Here is a 23,724-nt window from a genome sequence, read left to right as displayed (position 1 = left end):
TTGTGTTTTATGGAGATAGAGAGAGAAAAATAAAGACAAATAAGTGTGTGTTAGAGATAGTATGTATGTTTGGATTTTTTTTTAAATAATTTAAAATAAGTACTGTATGTTTAATGTTGTATTTTGGACAACAAAAATTACTATTCATTGTCAAATCATATCTTTTTTATATATATTTATATATATGTGTGTGTGTGTGTGTATATGTGTATGTATTTATGTTAAAACAGTTAAAAACACCTAGATAAGGTGTTTTTCAATAATGACAAACATTGATATGTTTTGACTCGTTTTAAAATAATTTGAAAATAAAAACAAACATACTGCATGGTTTTTTGTTAGCTTTATAACTTTTAAAGGATGGAAGAAGATTACTTTCTCGCATAAAATATATAATTTTTTTAGTAACTACAAGTGAAAGGAGTTTTTTTTTAAAGCTTTAGCCACTTTTCATTAATTTACCAACTGATTGGTGGTTTTTCTCTATCGAGAAAATATTTTGTATAATTGTAATTTTTTCAGATAATTTGTATTCTTACTTAACTATTATTTAAATCAATATAAGATAAAATTATTCTAATTAATAGAAATGTATCTAACTTCTTTAACATAATTCTTGCAAATATTTAAGCCGAAAATTGACGTGGGACGTAAGTCAATAATATTTGTGAGACACTAATGGAAAAATTTTAGTCAGGACTTGATACAATAAAGCCAGGATTACATATTATTTTTGAGTTATACTAAAAGAAATTATGCATGTGAGGTCCCGATCGATGGATCTTTTCATTTATAATTACAAGATTTTAATTTATGCTTGTTTTAATTTACTTTTTGAAAGTTTTATGACAAGCGGGAACCACATGCGGTTAATATATTAAAATTAAAAGCTCAATTCACTTAGAATGCCAATTTTAAAAGGTATATATTATATTTACTGTCTTATAAGTATAAAACAATTATTAGAAGAATTTTAAATGAATGGTAAAATTAAAAATTTATATGAACTTTTTGTTAAAATTAACATTTTTCATCATAACCTTAATAGAAGGGTATAATTTTAAATAAAAATTTTTATACAAGCATAAGATTCTTTTGAGAAAAAGTAATACTTCCTATTTTTATAAGAGTCTAAATGTAATTAATCTTTCAAAATATATCGATTCCGATTTTTCTAAAGAAAAAAAGGAAACCACTTTTAGATTTAATTGACAGAATCATATTGTAGCACCCCATAACGCTACTAGGGTTATATCTACCCTAAACGTCATACTTATAGTAATCTCTGTGTTCATATATATACATTTGCACATAATCATCTAATCAATTTGCATACATAATCCCAACACGTCATAATAGGTATTATCAACCCACAACATTATAAATAAATATACATATCACACACCACAAAGTGATTCGTCACAAGTAATCCGTACGTTTATAATCTCTTTATAAAGACAAGATGTGATTGTACTCTAACTGACAAAGAGGAGAAGACTGCATACTGGCCCGACCTGCCTGAGTATAGCGCGTAGACCTACTCTTCAACAGTCAGACACCTCAAAGTCTACTCCTGAAAGAAAATGTCAGCAGAGGGATGAGCCGGCCACTCAGTAAGTAAATAACCAGCCCTATCTATATATGTATATCAAACACAACCCAAACAAGATGAACAGGCAACACGCATGGAATACAATCAATTTAATTCCAACGTAATCAGTTTTATTACACCACATGACTATCTCATAACAAGACAATCAATCAAACTCCATTTTTCCTAATTTGCTCACCAGAAGGTGATATTGTGTTTTTCCTGCCAACTCAATCTCACCGTTATTAAATTTAAGTGAACCCCCTTGACAGCCGGCTCATCAATCTCATTTCGCACATAGCATTTTCTTGTCGCACATAGCTGTTTCATTTCACACATAGCATTTTCTTTTCGCACATAGCACTTTCTTTTCGCACATAGCACTTTCATATCATATTTTCGCCTTATAGGCTTTCAACACATCAAGGGGTATTCACACCACAATTATATTCAATTTCCACCACTCCCTCATTTCCACATATCACCATTCTTGTAAGCAACTAGTAACGTAAAACAATATATTAACATATTCTCATTTTCAGACATCCACAATACATCAAACAACAAACATTATATTCCAACGCATTTCCTCATTCCACGTACACAATACCGTCAATCAAATCAAATAATCCATCACTCATATACTTTTAGATAAATCAATATCAGCATGAACCACAAAGTCATATAATAATAATACCACAAATAATATATAGATAATACTAATTATTTACTTACCTCGACTTCACAATGCTTTTATCTACTCAATGATAATTATCAGTCGTTTCACCGTACCCCCATTTCCTATAATGAGTTATACCACATACAATTAATATATCGAGAATATCATAATTTCTTTTAAATATAATATTGAATATCATTTGTACAATTTCTAATAATTTTTTAATATTTCTTTTCTATCGAAATACAAATCTTCGTTTTTCCTCTTTATTAACATACCATTTATTAAATATAATTCTCAGAATATTTCTATGAATTTTCTATCAATTTCTCGTTATTATACTCTTTAATTGAACAGTAATACATATAATTGCGTATTTGGTTAACAATTTCGATGAAATTGTATAAATTGGCTATAGCAATATTCAAATCTAATAAATTTAATAATCTAATCGACCAACGATATCATTTTTATATCCAATTTGATATTTAATTCGACACTATTTTAAATAACCAAACTCGTAAAATACTCCGATTCAATAGTACATCGCTTAGTATAAACAATATTTAATAAATAGACTAATTAAATACTATAATTATGTAAATTAATAAAAATTATAATTATAATTCGTACCTCTATTCCTTCTCTTTTCTTCTTCTTTTTTTTGGCCGAAATTGTATGTGTTGTGTGCATTTGTGTGTACCAAGAACAACAAAATAAAAAGAAAGAGAGTGAGGAGGCGGTGGGGGTTGTGGCCCCACCTCCACTCTCAATTCTCTCTCTCTCTACTTATATTTATATATGTATATGTATATATATATAATATTACTTAATATATATATATATTATTTACATTTATATATAATATTACTATTATTTTATTTATTTAAATAAAATTTTCTCAAAATACCAATTGCGTCCTTTCTAATTTCTTAATTAATATAATTTGCTTTCAAATATTATAACGAGTTCCAATTTAACCCGTTCAAGTTTTATTATATTTCAATTATGACCTATAATTTATTTATCAATTAACTAAATTTCACAAAAAAAAATTATCAATTAATCCCCCAATTATATATTATAATTTTTGGGGCGTCACACATATGACAATGCAGACAGCAAAAAATTACATCATTAATATTTCTTCATCATAATATATGACATGAAATTAAAATCTAATTGTTCTATTATACTTTAATTTATTAAATTAGAATCTTAAATCATTATTTGTTAATATGCTACAGGTTGTAAGTTTTTCATCATTATTATGGTTGTTTAGAATAATATTACTTTTTTTATAGGGTTAATTATATTTTGCCGTCCGAATTATAATTTTTTTTACACTTTGACATCTTAATTTTTTTTTGTGTGTCAACTTATGAAATTTTGCACTTCGTCTTTTTTAACTATTTTTTAATCAAATTTTTTTGTCAAAAAAACACCACATGTAGTGTGATGCGCGCGATTTTAGCATGGTCCAAAGTTCTTGGATCTTGATGCTGAGTTTGAGCTAATTGACTGTAAGTACTTGAGAAAAGGGACATGCGAAACAATACGTTAGCACTCCGATGTTTAAGTTAGTCCCATATTTAAGAACAGATAAATGTAAAAATAAAGTATGACGAGAAATTATGATAAAAATGAGAACTCCATATGCAAGAGTACGAATTTAGAAGAGCAGAGTGATAGCAAGAGAGGTTCTTGAATGCGCGTAAGTATGTCCGGTTGAAGGGTGTTCCCCATATTTATAGAGGATGAGCCCCCCTTTGCAGGGACTTTGGGGAGCTGCGTGTTTGGCAAGGAAGGCGAGGTTCTGGTGGATAAGATTGCACTTTATTCGCTCCTTGATCAGCAAGATTCCGAAGGAGTACGGACTCCTCCACCACACCAAATCCTACCTAGTAGGGAGTCCTTTTAAACTGAAGAGTCAACTTCCACACTCTTCCCCTAGGCGGGCCTTGAAAAGACGTTAATAGGCCTTTGTATTGTGTCTCTTCCATGGTCCAATTTTGAGGGGCAAGCCTCCCTATTGGCCAGGTCCTGGCATGGTGGCTCCTTCTTGGATTGAGTCTAGTGGCCCTTCGTCTTAAGACCTAATTATGTTATATGGTGTTTCCTTCCTGGGCTGGGCCCAGTGTCTTTGGGCAGGCTGTCTCTCTAAGCCTGACGTGGGCTTAACACTTTTCTTGGGTTAATCATTCCTGGGCCATACCCATCACAGTGTAAATATTGTATTTAAGGTTTACGTGACGTGATATTTCTCACATGCTCAGCATGTGATATTGTTTCAACAGAAAAATCAACAAAAAAATAGTCATATACCAAAGTATAAATTTTAAAAAGCTCAGATGGTAAGTTAACAAAAAAAAAAATCAATGATAAAGTATAAAAACGAGCATAGCTAGAACGACAAAATATAATTTACTCTTTTCTGTATATAACTATATTATTATTCAAATTACATAAATAAATGAAATATAAATTAATTCAAAAATAAAAAGGCCTATCCATAGATTTTTACATGCTTATACTTTGTGTAAAACCTTCAAAGTCAATAATTTCGTAGTTGAGTTTGAGAATTTCAATCTCATTTAGGACTTGTCCGCTCAATCAGTAAGAATAAATTATTTTTAAGATGATTATATAAATGTAAGATTTATATTTATCGAAATTTATAAGTATTTTTTTAAATAATTTATGATTCCTAGGAGATATATCTTAATTCATGGTTACAATCAGAGCCAAAACCATGCACCTATACTTCTGGGTCAGGTATTGGATTTTATCCTAAACTCATCCAAAATAATATTTACTTGCGATTAAAGCAGGGCAAATAGCATTTTTGGTATGGGATCAGCAATTTTACTTTTGTAATTTATAAAAATTAGTATTTTTTGTCATTATTCATTTTTATAGTTTACAATTTAACAGTGTAAGGCACGTATGCAACACGTGGCCGCTAAATACTTTTGGCTAGTCTTTTTCCACAGTAGCATATGAATGTTCTACTCAGTCTACTCGATTCATTTGTGAAGGACATAATTTTTCTTTTTGTTACTTCTACTTAATTTCAAAACTTACAAAAATATGCAAAGGGTGAGATTCTCAATTTATGTTGAAAGAAGAGAGAAATTCCCCTTTACTTGTCCTAATTTTTTTTCAGATTTATTTTTCCCCTCAAATGTAGTTATATTTCATCCGAAAAGTGGTACCACGCTGAAAAACGCACAAATTTTTCCTTCATAAAAAATACTTAACAGCCACGTGTGGGCCACATATTTTAAGCCGTTAAATTATAGACGAAAAAGTAGATGAGACCAAAAATATTATTTTCTACCACTTACGAGACCAAAAGTGCTGATATTCTTACAAAAGGGACCAAAAATAAAATAGAGACCTAATTCACCGGATCAAAAATACTATTTTTCAATTGAAACACATTCAATTTGTGTGCATAATTAAAATTTTATCGTACTTATTAAAGGACAATGAAATTATCCTTTCTTAAAATTTAATATAATTACACATCAACTCCATATAATTTAAAAAAATTATATTTAATACCCATAATATTTATTTATATCTAACAAATAAACCTTTTAATTATTCAAAATTTAATGAATTTTCTCATATTAGAATAAGTCAAATAAATAAAGTGGAGGAGACTGGCCCCAAACCGACTCCATTGAAATCCACAGTAAAGGGGCACCTCCAACCAACCTCTCACTTTCACAACCTTATCCAGAAATTAAAGCGTCTATGCATTATGTCACATCACACAGACACAGGATGGTATCATCTCAGTCAAATAGTATTAGACATGGCCCATGCATGACCATAAACCCCATACCTATTAACATACCAGACGTCTATCTACTTCGTCTCGGTATTATATATTTATCTTTTTATAAGTTGTTTTTTTTAATAAAAATTTAAATACTCATATTTAAAAACGTCAATAATATTACACAAAATAACTCGATTTTTAGTTATCAGGGATGGTTTTTATAATTATGCAAAAAATAGTGATGATTTGTGTAAATAAATTATGGGCCAAGAGATTTATAATCTAATTATCACTAAATTTTATGTAAATATTTCTTAAGTATACTCTGTCGATATATTGTAATTGTAATTTACATGAAAAAAGCTCCTTGCAGCGACGAAGTTACAGAAATGTCCTTGAAATAAATTAAATTGACACTCCTTGCAAGGTGTATTTGTAAGTTTACAAAAGATAAAAAATATTTGTATAATTAAATTAAATTTTAGGAGATAACGGTGTAGTTTATCGAAATGAAAAAGAACCTAAAGAAAATAGTTAAACACCGTCGGTGAAGTTCTTGATGTTCTTACTTCTCGAATTGATTAGTCTCCCAGAACTCTGGATGGTAAGTCCTCAGCTGACATTAAGGGTTCGTTTGGTTCGATGAAAGAAAATGAAAAGTGAGAGGAGGGGAGTGAAAATGCGAGGAGAGGGGAAAGAAAATGTAAATTTTTTCTTTGTTGTTTGATATGATTGAAAGGAGAGTAAAAACCAAATACTTTTCTTTGTTTGTACAAGAAAAATAAATTGAGAAATGAAAAATTAATATTTGAAATTTTACTGATTAATCATTTCTCTTCATTCTGTTCTAAAAAAACTCAAGTTAATATTATACTAAAATATTTTTAAATTACTAAAATTTTTAAAACTTATCAATAAAAGTATCTGTCAAACAAGAACAAGAATATGTTTTATGTGATTATCTTTTCTCAAAAAATATTAGGGTGAATAGCAATTTATCCTCCTGTGATATTAAAAATGAGCAAATTATCCTAAAAAATAAATAGCAATTTACACCACTATGTTTTAAAAAATGAAACAATTTACCTACTTTGGTAGGGAAGTAAATTGCTTCATTTTCTAAAACATAGAGTGGAAGTAAATTACTATTTTATTTTCTATATGGAGGTTGTTTACCTATTTTCCACAACACAGGTAGGTAGATTGCAATTAACTGAAAAAGCTTATGTGTGGATGTTATTACCAAGAAAAATAAAAAATAAAAATTATATGAAAAAAGTAAATAAAAATAATATTTTTCAATCTCTTGTTGGTCTAATATTTTCACTTTTTCGTCTAATTTTAAACAAAAAAAATTTAAATTTCAAAAATAATTTGTATACGTCCAAATTTACTTTTCCCCTCCGTCTGATCTTTCCAATCAAACACCAAATTTCTCTATTCCCTTTCAGACAGATTTATCAACAATAATTAAATAAAATTAATATAAAAACTTAAATATTTATCATGATAAATCAATTTTTGTTAAAATATTAATTAAGGAAAAAAATGTTTATCATAATAATGTTGATGATTAAAATATTGACATAATTTTTAACTACGACTAATATCGTAGTAGCCTCAAGTTTGTTAGAGGAAATAACATTTTTCGTCCTATTAACTTAGAGTCTTTCTACTGTTGATTCAATTGGTTACAAAATTCTCACTTTTAGTCCCGTAACTTTAAAAAAGTAACACTCTTAGTCCTTTGATACTTTTTCGTTAGATGTTTAACGAAATAGGTCACGTGGCCGTTAAGTGCATTTGATTAAAAATGTTATTTTTTAAAAATTATGAGACCAAAAGTGCACACCTAAAAACATATTGAACAAAAAAATATAAAAGCTCTAACGACTAATGCTATCAAATTTCCGTTTAACCCTTAAATTTAAAATTTCCTTTTAAATTATAATAGGTATATTTTCTAAGATTTCACAAAAAAATTATATAACTAATATTTTCATTAGTTATTTACTTTACCACCCTAAAAATTCTTTTTTTAAATATTTTATTTTTTAAAAAACAATAAAAACAAAGATAAGTGATAATTTTTTACCACACCCATCTAAAAACAATATAATTATTCTTTATAATAAGAGTATTTATGATTTTAGAAAAAAGGAAAAAGAAAAGCATAATTACACTTATTGAGAATCAGTTGTAATTTATCCTTTTCAGAATGATATTTTTCCTTTTTTCGTGTAAGATCTATACAGCTTAAACCATTGGCCAAACGCGTCCTAAGAAAAGCTGACGTGATCGTAAACTGAGGAGGGTAAAATTAAGATACGGATGCTTTTTATGATGCGGAAAATCGGTGCATTAATTTCTCATAATTAAAATTATTTAATTCATAATTATGAATATCATTTAGGTATGTACATGAAAAGTCCGGTAAAAATAAGTCGGATCCTACGGGTTTTCGGGTCGCCGGAAAACCAAAAAATATCCGTTCCCCTTCGCCCGCGCAAATCAGGCTGACATCACGGGCGCAGCTCAGTCGCTTATCCGCCGCGTTGAAACGTCGTAACCGCCGGAGCTAGCTTAGAAATCTAAGCCTTGGACATGACGGAGAGCCGGCTGGGTCGCGGCCGGAACTCACCTCGGCGGCGCTGCTGATGTGAAGACGGGCGAATCAGAGCGGCCAAGGCTCGTCTCACTAAATCCCCCTCCACTGTACCAATCCGCACCAGAGAATTCGTCATGGCGGAGCGCCTCATGTTCAGCCGGCTGGAGCTCCCACACGTCGCCGCTTGAGAACTACTCGGAACTCCGTTGTTGGCGAACCCGGCTTTGTGCAAGCTGCACCTGAACGAACCCGGGTGGTTGGTGGGCGAGCACATACACGTCCTCTTCTGACTGGGGGCGGTGGACGCCGGAGAGTTCTCCACCCGGGTGGACATGGAAATAGACCGGTTTGGCGAACCGGGCCGGTCCAGGGAGAAGCTGAGGGAGGGGGAAGTATACTTGTAGACATTTACACGGGTTGGAGAGGTGGGCCTCCGCAATGAGCGGGTGGGGCTGAAGGCGGAGGAAGTGGCGGAAGCGAAGGAGGAGGAGCGGAACGAGGGCGTATACGATGAACAGTGGCGGTTTAGTCTTCCAGAAGGGGAAGTGGACCGGAGGACCGGTCCGCTCGATCTACGAGGTGAGTAATCCACCATGGATGGAATTGTTTGCTTTCTTGAGGTTTTGAGTAATGAAAGTGGCAAACAGAGCTCACCTCCAGCTACGTATTTATAGGAGCAATGGGGATCCGTATTCCATCGGGTTCGGACCCTACCATCTACTTCTCATGCGTTCGGACTTTTTAAATCAACGGTCGTCATTCGCTTTAGATTTTCTAGTCAAATATATCATAAGACCGAAATTACACTTATATAAGAGAGAACAAAAACTGCGTGACTTAACAACAATTAATGATTAGAGAATTAAATTTTGGTTCATAAATGCTTCGTTCTCCAAAAATTAAATTCTTTTTATTGCCTTTAGTTAAATGCATTTTTATCATTAATTATTACAAAATGACATTATAATTTCATAATTTTCTTCTCATTTACGTTCGATCGTCGTAACAAATCAAGAATAATGACAATTGATCTCCCACACATCAATGAATCCAGCCATATAAAATAAATCACATTCACCTATTCACCTATTCAAAGAACACGCATAAAACTTTTTACCTAGATTATCAGATGTTCATGATGTTTTTATATAAATCTGTTTTATTTATAATAATTGGATGATCGTTTGCCCGAGAGACAGACCACATACGCCACGTTCTTAAAAAATATTCAATATTCCTTAATTTTATCGAAAAAAATGTAATTTTATCTCATTATATATCTAAATTATAAAAAATTTCATAACTTTTTTTTTGGGGTTGGGGGGTCGTTCTTCTTGATAATTAGATTCTATTTCAATGTTCATCACTTTTGAGCTTGCTATTAATTTGATCGTCGGATGATTTTAGTTGAAGCATTTCACCATTATCTTAACGACCTTGTTTGTATTCCAGGTCATTCGGGTATTCATTGTATCGCTCTTTTCAATAAAAAGTTTATCCTACATATTATCGTATAAAAATAAATTATTTTCTATATTATAAGACTTAAAACTCATCGTAAATAAATTATATCAACCCTATTTACATAATAAAAAAAATATTTAATTTCGAAAATGATCAAACAATTTTTTTTAGAATTTTAGGCATGTTCAAAATATTTAAAGTATTTTTAAGTTATAACTAAAATATTTGCAAAATTTTAATTGTGTTAATATTTTATTCTTACCTACTGCAATAACAATCAATAGTTGTTGTAAAGTTGTGTAAGTTACTCTTTGTCTTAGTTATTTTTTTTATTATAGCAATTAAACATACAAATTAAAGGATTATATGTTTTTTTTTCAATAAATTATATGGGTACACTCTAAAGTTATATCTAATTATACAAATATTTCTTTCTCTTTACAAAATTATAAGTACATTTTCTTAGGAGTGTCAATGTAATTTATTTTAAAGGGGTGTGAATATTACTTCTAATTAGATTGTGTATTTATAATTCCAACTATAATTTATGAGATAGTTTTAGTCAGTAATAAGTTAAACTGGATTAAGTATGGATTTTCATCAAATTTTTTTAATACTATCAGTAAATTCGATGAATTTGACTAATGGATGGACTTATTTATTAAACGAAAACAAACACTCGGAGTACTAGATATAATTTTTCAAACGATTTATGTGTAATTACATCAAACCTCATAAGCGAATACTATAATTATTCCTATTTTTTCTGAAAAATTATGCGGAAGCTCTAAGGTTACATTTAATTATACAAATATATCCTTTTTTTTATAAAATTATAAGTACATTCCGTCGGGGATTATTGAAATAATCTATCTTAATTAAGGGTATACCTTTGATTTTGGTGTGTGTAATACCTCGAAAATCAATACATAGCGAATTACATTGATTCAATAGCAATAAATTATAATAATTTAATAGTTCATATAAAGTAAGATAAATATGACATATACCCACATAGAACGTTTTTATGATTTCATAAATGACAAAAAGAATGCGCAGAACTGAATTTTTGAGAGGCGTCGACATAATTACTTTATTTTTTGGTGAATAGCAATTTATCTCCATGTGATATTGAAAATGAGCATATTACCGTCTTATGAAAAAAAAATAGCAATTCACCCCCCTATAGTTTTTAAAACAAAATAATTTACCTCCTTATACAAGGAGGTAAATTGCTATCAGGAGATAAATTGCTATAAGGATGTAAATTGCTTCATTTTAAAAATCATAAGGAGTAAATTGTTGTATTTTAAAAAATTAAAGGAGGAATCGCTATTTATTTTTTTATAAATGGGTAATTTGCTCATTTACAATATTACAAAAGAATTATTTGTATTTTCCCACTTAATTTTTTATAAAATAGATACCCTCGAACTTGGTGAGATAATATCAAAATCATGCTCTAAATAAAATAAAGGTAAATGTGAAATATATTTCAGAAATCATTCAGCTATTCAGGTAATTGGATTGGACCGAACCGAAATATATTATAGGAATGGGAGATGCGGAGGGGACCGGCTGCTCGTGAACGCAAAACGACAAACGAAGAAGCCGTTTGATTAACGACCTTTTTCCTGTCGGGAGAAGCGATGAGTTGGGATGCATGCCACGTACATTGTGTCTTGGGGTGACACATTCCCTATGGACACACCACGTGTCCACTTTTAATATTTGTTAAAATTAAAATATAACTGTGCATCTTTTTCTGTGGGTTGAAAGGCAGGAAGGAAGACGTGCACATGTGGGCTTTTTCATGTGTTGTCTACACAATTTTTGACACATCTTTTGTTTGGTAGGGATACTGTTCTGCCCCTCTCAAGAGTTTTTTAATTTAATTTAATTTAATTAGTACTCAGGAAAATGGGGAAAAGGGCAAATAATGTCTCGTGGTATCGTATATGATCAAATTATTTTCTTAAGAAAAAATAAATAGCGATTCACTTCATTTAAAATATCAATAATTTATCGTCGTATAATTTTTAAAGTGAAGCAATTTACATCCCTGTACAAGGAGGTAAACTGCTTCATTTTAAAAAGTACATAAGAGTAAATTACTATATGTTTTTCATAGGGGGGTAATTGCTCCTTTTCGCTATCACATGGAGGTAAATTATTATTCATCCTAGAGAAATGTATAGTATTATTTACCAAAATGAAATTAAAATTATTATCAATAATATGTATTAGTTGCGTTTGGCTTAAATATATTTTTGGTCACGTAATTTTAGTACTTTAATATTTTTAATATTTATCTTTTCAGAATTGTAAAACAATCCCGTAATTTTTTGTATTGAGTGAGGTTAATGTCGCTATATATGTCTTTAATTATAAGTACAAAATTATTACATAATGTTAAATAAGGAGTGAAATTGAAAATTAATGTTATTCTTTTTAGTTAATATCTGATTTTTCGTCCAAATTCTAATAAGAGGGGGTTAGGTGTAAATAATTAATTTTAAAGAGGGTTAGGTGTGTAAATACAATTTTAATTTTTTAAAAAAATACAATTTAACATTTTCGAAAAAAATTTAGGTGTAATTAATCATATTAATTATTAGTTAATAGTTTGAGACAGAAGAAAACAAGAATGATTGAGCGACTGAAAGATAAGGCGAAAGGCGGTTGCTTTCACCGAAAGCGGTTGGCGGTTGTTCTTCGCCCATATGCATGAATCATTTGATTGAACTTAGTGATGGGTCATGAAGAAGATTCTAAGGTTTCACATGGAGAGAGATCGGGTAGGAAGTTGACAAAATCTCTTGTCAATAATTGGTCCTAATTAATGATTGGATTAAGGTGATTAATGTTTAGGTAGGGATTCATAAGACACTTTTAGGAATTTATGAGCTGTTAAATATATACTATTTTGATGATAAGTCTTGCAGGATAAGACAAGCTTTTAAATAACCTTAAAATATAAGATGGGATGTATCTCTTACGCCTAACAATTTGGCAAAATTGCAGTTTTCATGTTATAATTATGGGGGGGGGGGGGGGGCATTTTAGGAAAGAGTAGGTATTGGGGTTGTAATGTTGATTTTGTATTTATGAACTTATTGAAACAAAACAATATCATAAATGAATATTTGAATTTTATTATTTATATTATGGGTGTAAAAGTTTTACTTGAATTATTTGATTTTTTATTTCAAGAACGTGATTTTTGATATTTGATAATTTTGGAGGTGGAATTTAACGTTTTGATCTCATCAAATGTTGACTTGGGTCTTCAGTGATGTTAATATAAGGGTCTGTTGACTTATTTAGAATGAAGTAATGTGGAGTAGGAATGTTCGACTTGGATTTGGATGTTTCTTTGTGGAATTAGAGTTTCGATCTTCTATCAATGTGGATTTGTGCTTTAATAATGTTAGTGCGTAGGCTTAGCACTGCAATCATGAATTAAACATTGGGTTTCGATGATTTTCGTCATGAATGCCTTGACTTTTGCCTTGAACACTATGAATCTACTTGATTTGCGCTAGAAATAATTTTGGAATTTCTAGACGTACTCGTCGGATTAGCTAGTTTCAGTACAAGAGAGTATGCACTACAAACTGAAGATCTCCCGTTGGTCTTGTAGTGCCAGGTCAAAGCATTAGTCACATCTTATCCACCAATCAAAATCTTAAGAATTTCTTTAGCATCTAGGAATTCGACCCTGACTGAATCCTAATTCCAAGATCAAATCGTCTGCCCGCAGGAGTTGAGCTTTTCTCTTCCTTTTCTAGTAAACATGGAGCCACTGTCAAATGGAAAGTAGAGGGTCTTGGCCACTGTCAATACTAACCTGACGACAATTGCCGATTTTCCACCGCACCCCCTGCTTAAGTACCGTCCTAACCTCACACATTGATCTCCAAGAGAACAATGCCTAAAACCTAACTCTCGTTTCAGACAAGCTCACTCCCTATAGTATTTATACCTCCTCAGAGTACTAAGTTTACTGTAGAAAAATAGAGCAAGCACAAAATAATGCAGCCATGGAAGAGGGTCCAGAAGAAAAGTGGTTGTATTACTTGTAAAAAATAGCTAAGATATATAAAGATTGAGCAGTATAAATACAATGACGAAAGGGAAGAGAGAAGCTAACTACTCTAAGAACCTGCCCATGTGGATAACCGCTAGTATAACTGCAAAACTAACCAAAAACTAACAAGCATGCAAGCTGTAAAAAATGGGAAAACATGATTGTAATACACTAAGGATAAATAGAAAGATGTGGAGATTGCTGTGTGGAGGTCGCTGTCTTTAGTCTTTAGACACTGCTGCGTCCAGTAGAACCCATAGCTCGCAATAGCCCCCCCTCAAGATGGAGCCGAGGAAGCACGGCCTAGCTTGTAAAGGTAATGACCGAAATCAGCAGTAGGAAGGAATTTGGTGAAGAGGTCAGCGACATAATCAGAACCACGAATGTGAGAGGGGTTAATAAAGCCGAGCTTGAATTGACCGCGAACAATTTTGCAATTGATGTCGAGGTGCTTGGTGCGTTCATGCAAGACGGGGTTGGCGGTGATGTAGAGGGTAGCGTCGTTATCGCACCAGAAAGAGATAGGCAGTGGAACAGAGACATGGAGGTCGCGCAACACATAGGAGATCTAAAGGAGCTCGCAAACAGTAGAGGCCATACTGCTATATTCGGCTTCAGTGGACGATCTGAAGACAGTGGCTTGCTTCTTGGTCTTCCAAGATGTGCAGGACGCATCAGAGTAGGCACAACGAGTTGAGGATCTGGTGGAGGAGAAGAAGAGGCCAGTGGATGGCGACCCCTTCAAATAACGGCGGACATGAAGGGCAGCATCCCAGTGAGAAGAGCGAGGAGCCTAGAGGAACTGGCTGAGCTGCTGGACAGCGAGAGAGATGTCAGGGCGAGTAAATCCAAGATATAGGAAGCAGCCAACAAGAAGCCGAAAGCGATTCGGATCAAGGAGTAGGGAACCATCAGCAAGCACCAGTTTGAGGCCTGGTGGCAACGGGGTAGAAGCAGGTTTGGCATCAAGCATTGAGGTGTTAGCCAGAATATCCTGCTAGTACTTGCGTTGAGTGACCTGTAAACCATGAGAAGAACGTGTGAGCTCGAGGCCAAGAAAGTACTTAGTCGTGCTAAGGTCTTTGATAGTGAAGAGACAATCAAGATAAGACTTTACAGAATTTAGAGCAGAGGAAGAAAATCCAGTGAGGAGGATGTCGTCGACATAAACCAACAAGGCAGTGAAGTCGCTCGAAGTGCGGTAAATGAAGCGACATTGTTCATAGCTAGACTGATGGAAGCTAAAAGCAAGCAACTGGGTAGTGAGCTCCAAATTCCATTGCCTAGAGGCCTGTTTGAGCCCATACAATGACCTTTGAAGTTTGCGGACCTGCCCAAAGGGAACACCAAGGAGGCTTTCAGGAGGGTCCATATAAACATCCTCCTCCAGAAAACCATGGAGGAAAGCATTGTTGACGTCAAGTTGTAATAGAGGCCAAGCGTTGGAGGGCGGCAGTGACCGAAAGATGCGAACAGTAATAGCTTTAGCTACTGGGAAAAAGGAGTCGAAGTAGTCAACACCTTTGATCTGATTATAACCCTTCGCCAGCAAACGGCTTTTATAGCGATCAATAGACCCGTCAGGATGGAGTTTCAGCTTGTAGACCCAACGAGAACCAATTGTGCACTTGCCAGGGGGTAAAGAGGTGACGATCCAAGTTTTATTCGCAGCAAGAGCATCCACTTCTTTAGACATGGCCTCCACCTAATTGCTGTCGTTATAAGCCTGCAGATCGCTTTTAGGCTCCTGCAAAGTAGATAATTGGGCAACAAATCAAGAATGTGCAGTAGTGTAAGATATAGAGATGCAGGAAGAGGATGAAAGGATGCAATAACAGTCATAATGTGACAACCAGGAAGACCTAGAGTGAGGTCGCTCAGATTGACGAAGTGGGACAAAGGTAGAAGAGGGCGACACAGGAGGATCAGAGGAGGGAGTGACTGTGGGTGAAGGACATACAGGGTCGTTCATAAGAGCAAGAGGATCCAAATCATCAATAGGAAGCGGCAAAGCGAAAGGAGCAGATAGCGAGGTGAGATTGGGATAAGGGAAGGAGTGCTCGTGGAAGATAACGTCCCTAGAAGTAAACAAGACATAGGAGGTAAGGTCATAAACCTTGTAAGCCTTCTTGGACTGATAGTAAAAAAGAAGATGCACTTGGAAGCTCTTTTGTCAAACTTTATTTTGTGAGGCAGGGTGTTAGCAGCAAAGCACAGACAACCAAACGTACAAAGCTACAAAATTTTAGGTGGTTTGTGGTAGAGAATTTCATACGGGCATTTCCAGTCGAGGAGAGAAGTAGGTAATGAGAAATGTGGCTGTGAGAATGACTTTCCCCCTAGAATTGAGTGGGTAAATGTGATTGAAAAAGAAGAGCCCTGGCCATTTCTAAGATATGCTTGTGTTTGCGTTTTGACCCCGTTTTGTTGAGGGGTATAAGGACATGAGGTTTGGTGGATTACGCCAAGAGATTGAAACAACAAATTAGATTGAGCGTTAGTAAATTCAGATCCATTATCTGAACAAATGTATTTAACTGAGGCCTGAAAGTGAACTTTGACCATATTCAGCAAATTGGTTAGTGTTTGAGAGACCTGGGATTAGTATCCGAGTAGGAAGGTCCATGTCGCACTACTAAAGTCATCTACGATTGTAGGGAAATAGTGACACCCAATTAGCGAACTAAGGGAACAAGGTCCCCATAAATCTGTATGTAAAAGTTCAAAGACACTATTGGAAAGAGTGGTGCTAGGAGTAAAAGGTAGACAATGCTGCTTCGCCATGGGACATACATCACAGTCATCATCAACTGAAGAAATGTCACCTTTAATAAGCGGGATATGTTTGAGTACATTAGAGGATGGATGGCCTAGCTTCTTGTGCCATAGTGATGTGTTACAAAGTTGAGATGAATGACAAGAATCAATAACAAGGGAATGAAAAAGATGGATCATCTACAAAATATAGGCTCTCAATTTGATTTCCCACAACAATGGTTTGTTTTAGTCCTCTGGTCCTGAAACACACAATAAGAATCATGAAACACGACCTCAATAGGTAGTGAGGAGCAGACTTTAGGAACTGAGAGCAGATTGAATTTAAAGGAAGGCACGAGTAGTACGTCGATGAGGGAAAAGTTCTTGTGCAAAGTGATGGTTCCGCAGTGCGTAACCGATTTGGTGGAAGCATGAAAAATGTATTTGGGTAGGACGAGAAAGAGGGATCAGATTTTCAAGGGGGCAAGAGTTACCACACATGATTGTTGCCCCCGTATCTATGATCCAAGAGGATAAAAAGTTAGCTCCAGAGCTAGTAAGGGCAGTGTCCATCCATACCTGCAAAGTCATCGATGTGAGCTGAGCCTCCTCGCACATGAGACTGTATGCTGTTTCTCACAAGTTTAAGTAGTTCCTACAACAACTCCTCCTTAGTGTCAGGCCGCGATAGAGTCTCCTTCTTGGTTGCTACTTCCACTACAAATCCACGTGCTGCGTCTGTATCTCGTTTTCTTTAATCCATAAGCTCTTTGCACCAATCAGGAGTTCCGTGAAGTTTGAAGCATGTTTCTTTGCTATATCCTGTTCTGTCACAATGCGTGCAGTGTTGGGTGCGTTTATCAGTGGTAAAGCATTTCTTGTCATACCATAATCATCCTCTTATAGACATGGTTGTATTCTCAATGTTGTCTGCCAACTCCATCTGGACTCATTTATGTTTCTCTATACTCTGTATCATGGAATTAGCTTTATTGATAGAGGGCACAGGATCCATGACTAGTAACTGGTGTCGCACGCCATCAAACACTTCGTTGAGTTCCATAAGGAACTGCATGAGTTGTGTAAAGGCTATTGTTTCTACTATTGCTCCCCAGGCACCACAAGTGCACCCATTGCAAGTGCATTGTGACATTGGCTTTAACTCTCCCATTTCATCCCACAGTCGTTTCATATTCGTAAAGTATGTGGACAAAGATGAGTTACCTTGTGTCATAAAACATATCTATCTCTGTAATTGATATAATTGTGGCCCGTTACATTCGCCGTATCGTTGCTCAAGATCCAACCGTAAACTTCTGGAGGATTTTGTGTACATAAAAGCCACCATGATATCCTTAGAGAAGGAATTGAGTATTCATGTATTAACCATACTATCCACCCTAATCCACTGCTCGAGATGTGGATTGTTGGCATATAGAACGAGAAATGCACTTTTCCCGCAGTTAGGAAATATTTAAGGGTACAAATTATATATTTTAGTACTAGGATTTATAAACACTAATACAAACAAGTAAACATCAACCAAAAAAAAAAAAATGCAATTTTACTCGTATAATTTAGCAATAATATTTTTGGTTCTATACAAATTGATTTTTACTATTTAGTTCTATAACTTTAAAATTTAGCAATTTTAAGGGAAAAGTATTATTTTAGTTCGCTAAGTATGCCTAATTTTAATTTTAGTCCGATAACTATGTCCTTTTTTGTTTAGGTCCAGTAACTTACGAAATTGTTTACTTTTAATCATCTGACAGATTTTCGGACAATTTTACCCCTATGAGTGCATATGAACTAAAACTATCTTTCAAAAGTTGCATAGAGGTAAAATTGTCCGAAAATCTACCAAAGGACTAAAAGTAAGCAATTTCGTAAGTTACAGGATCTAAATAAAAATGGACATAGTTATCGGACTAAAATTAAAATTAGACATATTTAGCTGACTAAAATAATACTTTTCCCCAATTTTAGTCTTTTTTCAACCATCTTTAGAATTGGGTTGGCCCTTTTTTTGATGTGGGTTGCCACTTCATCATAATAGCTAAAAAACCCCAAAATTTAAATGTCATGTACAAATTACATGTAATTTTTTCCTTAACCAAATTGGATGAAGAACGAGTAAATTGTTAATTAAAATTTTAAAATCACAAGATTAAATTAAAAAACCCAATTTATGTAGGATAAAAAATGTTACCTCCTTAAGTTACAGGATTATAATTGTATTTTTCCTATCCAATTATATGATTTGCCTGTTAACACCTTTCCAAGAGTATACTTAATTAATTTTGAGCTAGGTGTATTTTCTCTTAGGCTACATTAGGATTAAAGATTTTGGATTTGAAAGGAGGATTTAGAATAAAATTTTTCAAATAACCTCATAGAAAATGAATTTGAAATTAATTATAATCCCATAAAATATAGTTAAAAAATTAAATTTTAAAAATTTAAAATCTTTTATAGTATGAATTTATCTAAATAAATTTGATGAATTTATTATCATGGATTTGAAAGCATCTAAATTCAATATTAGTGTATGTTAAGGCTGCATTTGAGTTGGCCCTCCATATTTAAGCCTCAAAAAGTAGACCAATAGAAAGAATTAGAACAGACGCAAAGATATATCAAGGTAAAGAAAGAAGGAAAAAAAAAAAAAAAAGAAGAAGAAGATGATATTCACGAAACGAGTCAAAAGCTGATAAGGATACCCTATGCTACTCGAAATTGTAATTTTTGTCCTGTAAATAAGTTGATCGAGAAAAATTCTAATTTAAATTAAGTCTGGCGAAACTAAATTAATTATATGATAAATATAATATATTTATCATGTAATTAGTGTACAATTGAAGTAAAAGTGACCAATTACGTAATAATACACACTTACTCTGTAATTAATTTAGTTCGACAAAACTTGATTTGAGTTAGAATTTTTCAATTATCCTATTAAAAGGACCATTAATTTCCTATCTCAATTTAATCAACAAATTAAAATAAAAAGACGTTTTATGCAATTACTCATAACCAATACGAGGACATAATATTTTCCACACTATTATTTTTTGGATTGAAGTGGATGCATTGAATGTCATAAAAATTTTGGAAAATCCATGTCAAGGAACCTGAAACTTGCAGCATCTTCTCCAAAAAATCAGGACACTCATGAGGAGTTTGGAAACCAAAATCTCTTATATCTACCCACAAGGAAATCTATTATGTGGTGGTTTTGTGTTTTCAAGAATGACACAAATGAGTGTTGTTTGTGGTACATTGCTAAATGGTTCCGCTTATTGATAATCTTCAGATAAGAAAGTACAATTTGTAGGAGCAATTTTGGGAAAAGTATTATTTTAGTCTGTGAAGTATACTTAATTTTAATTTTAATTCGATAACTATATTCATTTTTGTTTAGATCCAATAACTTACAAAATTGCTTACTTTTAGTCCTCTGGCAAATTTTCGGATAATTTTACCGCTATGCAACTTTTGAAAGGCAGTTTTAGTCTATATGCACTCATAGGGGTAAAATTGTTCGAAAATCTGCCAGATGACTAAAAGTAAGTAATTTCGTAAGTTACTGGACCTAAACAAAAATGGACATAGTTATCGAACTAAAATTAAAATTAAGCATACTTAGAGGACTAATATAATACTTTTCCCAACAATTTTTGTATGGTTTTTGTGTTTTTTGTAAATTCCTTTTTGCAGGTGCTGAGATGCATGCTATTAGTGTTTATTTGGCGCAACGGTAGAAATTTTTGGACACGCCAAATTGCCTATATCGTCTCAAGCGACCTATATATTAGATTGGGTAAGACTTGTTCAATGTGCAAGAGAGTAGTACTCCTTATTTATGTTTTCATCCATGCAACAAACTTGTAAGGGAGTAATACTCTTTATTTATAATTTTTCTAAAAAGAATTAGGGAGTCCGTACTCCCCATTGTATTCTTGGTTTTTGAATTTAATATAATTTTTTCCACACTTTATAAGCAAGCTTTCTGGTAAGGAAGAAAACACTACTTATAGTATACAACTGAGTGCATGGGCAAGACTCATGCGCCACCTCCCGTTACTAACGTCGAAGATTCTTAGTATAAAAGAACCTGCGGAGAGCATCTTATTACAACGAAATACAGAAGCCCAAGTGTTCTTCATCCTCTCTCAAGAAGACTCCAGAAGCTAGGGTGTCTTCTTGAGGTCCAAGAGGAACAAATCAAAAATCAATCATGACGTCGACGAATGAGAACCCCTGGGGTCAGGACCCCGCTGCCGAACAGCCAGCGAGGCTGGGCGGTCCTACGAAGACGCTGTCGAGGAGGCTGAGCGATAAGTTCAAGCGGACGAAGGAGGCGGCGGCACTGGGGATGGAGAAAACAAAGGAGAAGACAAAGGTGGCAGCCAGGAAGGTGAAGGAAGGGGCCTCTAGCAGTATCAATTGGCTCAAGCTCAAGTGCAAGCTCGTCCAGCCCAAGAGGAAAGAAATTACATTAGGGAGCGGTAAATAATTAATTAATGCTATATATAAGATACGTGAAAATTTAAAAATTCTTACCCAGATTAGATTTGGTCGATCAAATCAATTAACATAGTAAATATGATAAACTTACCATATAATTGATTCAGGTCTAGCCAAACCCGATTAAGTTAGAATTTTCAGTGAAAAAATGAGGAAAAAACATTAATGATTTTTGCAGGGGTTGCTTATTATTTATTTCTTAATTAATGTTCTTTATTTCATTAATGACTTCCCGGGGAAAATTACGTTTAGTAATTTTTGTTGTGTAATGAACATATGTATACAATTTGTCTTGTACAATTACGTGTAATTTTTTTTCATGGTTGAAATAATTTATTGATTAGTGGCTTCACAATGTATTTTGTTAAGGAATTATTCAAAGTTATTTTCCGTTTATTTGGTTCTTTAAGTAAGTACATAATTTTTTGTCGTGTCCATTAAATTGATATTGCATTTGGAGGTGAATTTTGTGTTGAAATCTTTCACAAGAAAATATTAGTATTCATACTCAAAGATAATGATGTGGGCTGTGATGAAAGTGAATTTAATTGGAAAAAGATACAATCCTCAAAATTTAGTCTTATAATTTCTAAATTTTCATCCTTTTTTTTTGGTTAATTTGATCGAAAAATTGTGCGTGACTTGCATATGATCAAATTAAATAGCATTTTAATTTTGTAACTTAGAAGAGTTGATATTTTTGGTCCTAAATGAATTAGATCATATGTAAATCACATACTTTCTCATTCAAATTGACCGAAATATGACCAAAATATCGGCAACTTAATTACAGGACTAAAATATCGTCACCTAAATTACAGGACTAAAATTATAATTTTTCCTATATATACATGTGTGTGTGGTTATAAAAGTTGTAAGAATATTATTAGGAAGAAAGAAAATTTTCAACCTATAAGTTTGTACTGAATTCATTTTGGTCCTTTAACTTTGATAATATTAGATTTAGTTATTTACATTTTAATTCTGCATAGATTCGGTCCTTTAGTCTAATTAATGACCCTTTTGTTCTTTTAATGACAAAAGCTTAATAATCCATCTCATGCTCTTAAAAGGTCCAACATGCTTTTGAAATAATAAACTTCCATAAATTCGTACCTTATTTTGGCTGCTTTGCCGCCAAGTAATCCATCACTATAAAAAAATAGGCTTATATCAATGAATTTTTGCAACAGATTTCGTAAACAATTCGTTGCAAAATAGATTTGTCATGACTTTTTGCAATAAAATATTGTCCATTACTATAGGTACCACTGCTATACAACAATTTTTCGGCCGTTGCAAAAACTATGCCACTAATTTTTGTCAGTGATAGATTTCCATTGCAAAATGCGCTGCTAAAAGAATGGACTTTTCATATTTTGCAATGGTTATTCGTGGGAAAGTTGATAACAATTTTGTTGTAAAATTATTTTTTGTTTGCAACGATATTTAGAATGGAAAGTTGTGGCAATATTGCAATGTCCTTTTTCCAACAATAGTCCATTGCAAATGTTGCAACAAAATATTTTAATACGATCCGTTGCAAATTAATTTTGTTTTACAATGATATTTGCAACGAAAGTTGTTGTAATATTGCAATGCGTTTTTTGCAATGACATTCTATTACAAACTTTGCGACGAAATATTTTACTATATTCTGTTGCAAAATCATTTTCGTTTATAACGACATTTGCAACGAAAGCAATCGCAAAATTGCAATGTGTTTTAACGACAATCCATTGTAAAATCTTTTTCCTAAATTATAATTCTTGCGGATTTTGCGTTCATCTATTGAATTCCCAATGTAATATTTCTATAAGATATAATACACCAATATTATAACAAATACAAAAATTAATTGACGTTCACATAAACTAAATTTAAACATTTAAATCTTATACTAAATTTTTGAAACCAAAAGGTCTTTTTCAAACAAGGCCATGGCCTTAAATAGTAACTTGCAATAATATCCTTAATGACCTTATGAACTTCCGAATCCCTACAAAAGTAATAAATAAATTTACAATTACATCCCCTCATCTATTGTACTTTTACACAAACCAAACTTACCTTTTTAAAAATTACAAGAACTACCCCTGGCAATCTATAAAACCCCAAAATGTCCTTGTTGACTCAATAAAACTTTAATTTAATTTTTCAATAACAGAAATATTCTGAGGATTAAATTTAAATTATTTTTATTAACTCTTTTTAA

General features: G+C 33.0%; 1 protein-coding gene and 1 long non-coding RNA gene across 2 annotated transcripts; both read right to left on the bottom strand.

The window, feature by feature from the left end:
- Positions 1-1,378: 1,378 nt before the first annotated feature.
- On the bottom strand, positions 1,379-2,958 carry LOC148788150 (uncharacterized). Its single transcript, XR_016065612.1, has 3 exons — positions 2,904-2,958; positions 2,327-2,392; positions 1,379-1,573 (listed from the first exon to the last, which is right to left on the bottom strand). It is a non-coding gene; the product is annotated as an uncharacterized LOC148788150 (long non-coding RNA).
- Positions 2,959-8,425: 5,467 nt separating this feature from the next.
- Positions 8,426-9,325, bottom strand: LOC105162252 (uncharacterized). The gene has a single exon (XM_011080245.3). The coding sequence runs from the start codon at positions 9,261-9,263 to the stop codon at positions 8,652-8,654; it is 612 nt and encodes a 203-aa protein (XP_011078547.1). The 5' UTR covers positions 9,264-9,325; the 3' UTR covers positions 8,426-8,651.
- Positions 9,326-23,724: the final 14,399 nt, after the last annotated feature.

The sequence above is a fragment of the Sesamum indicum genome, linkage group LG5 (genome assembly GCF_026168435.1).
Source record: "Sesamum indicum cultivar Baizhima isolate 11 linkage group LG5, ASM2616843v1, whole genome shotgun sequence".
Classification (NCBI taxonomy): domain Eukaryota; kingdom Viridiplantae; phylum Streptophyta; class Magnoliopsida; order Lamiales; family Pedaliaceae; genus Sesamum; species Sesamum indicum.
Note: the sequence above shows the minus strand (reverse complement) of the source record. Positions and strands in the feature narration are given on the sequence as shown.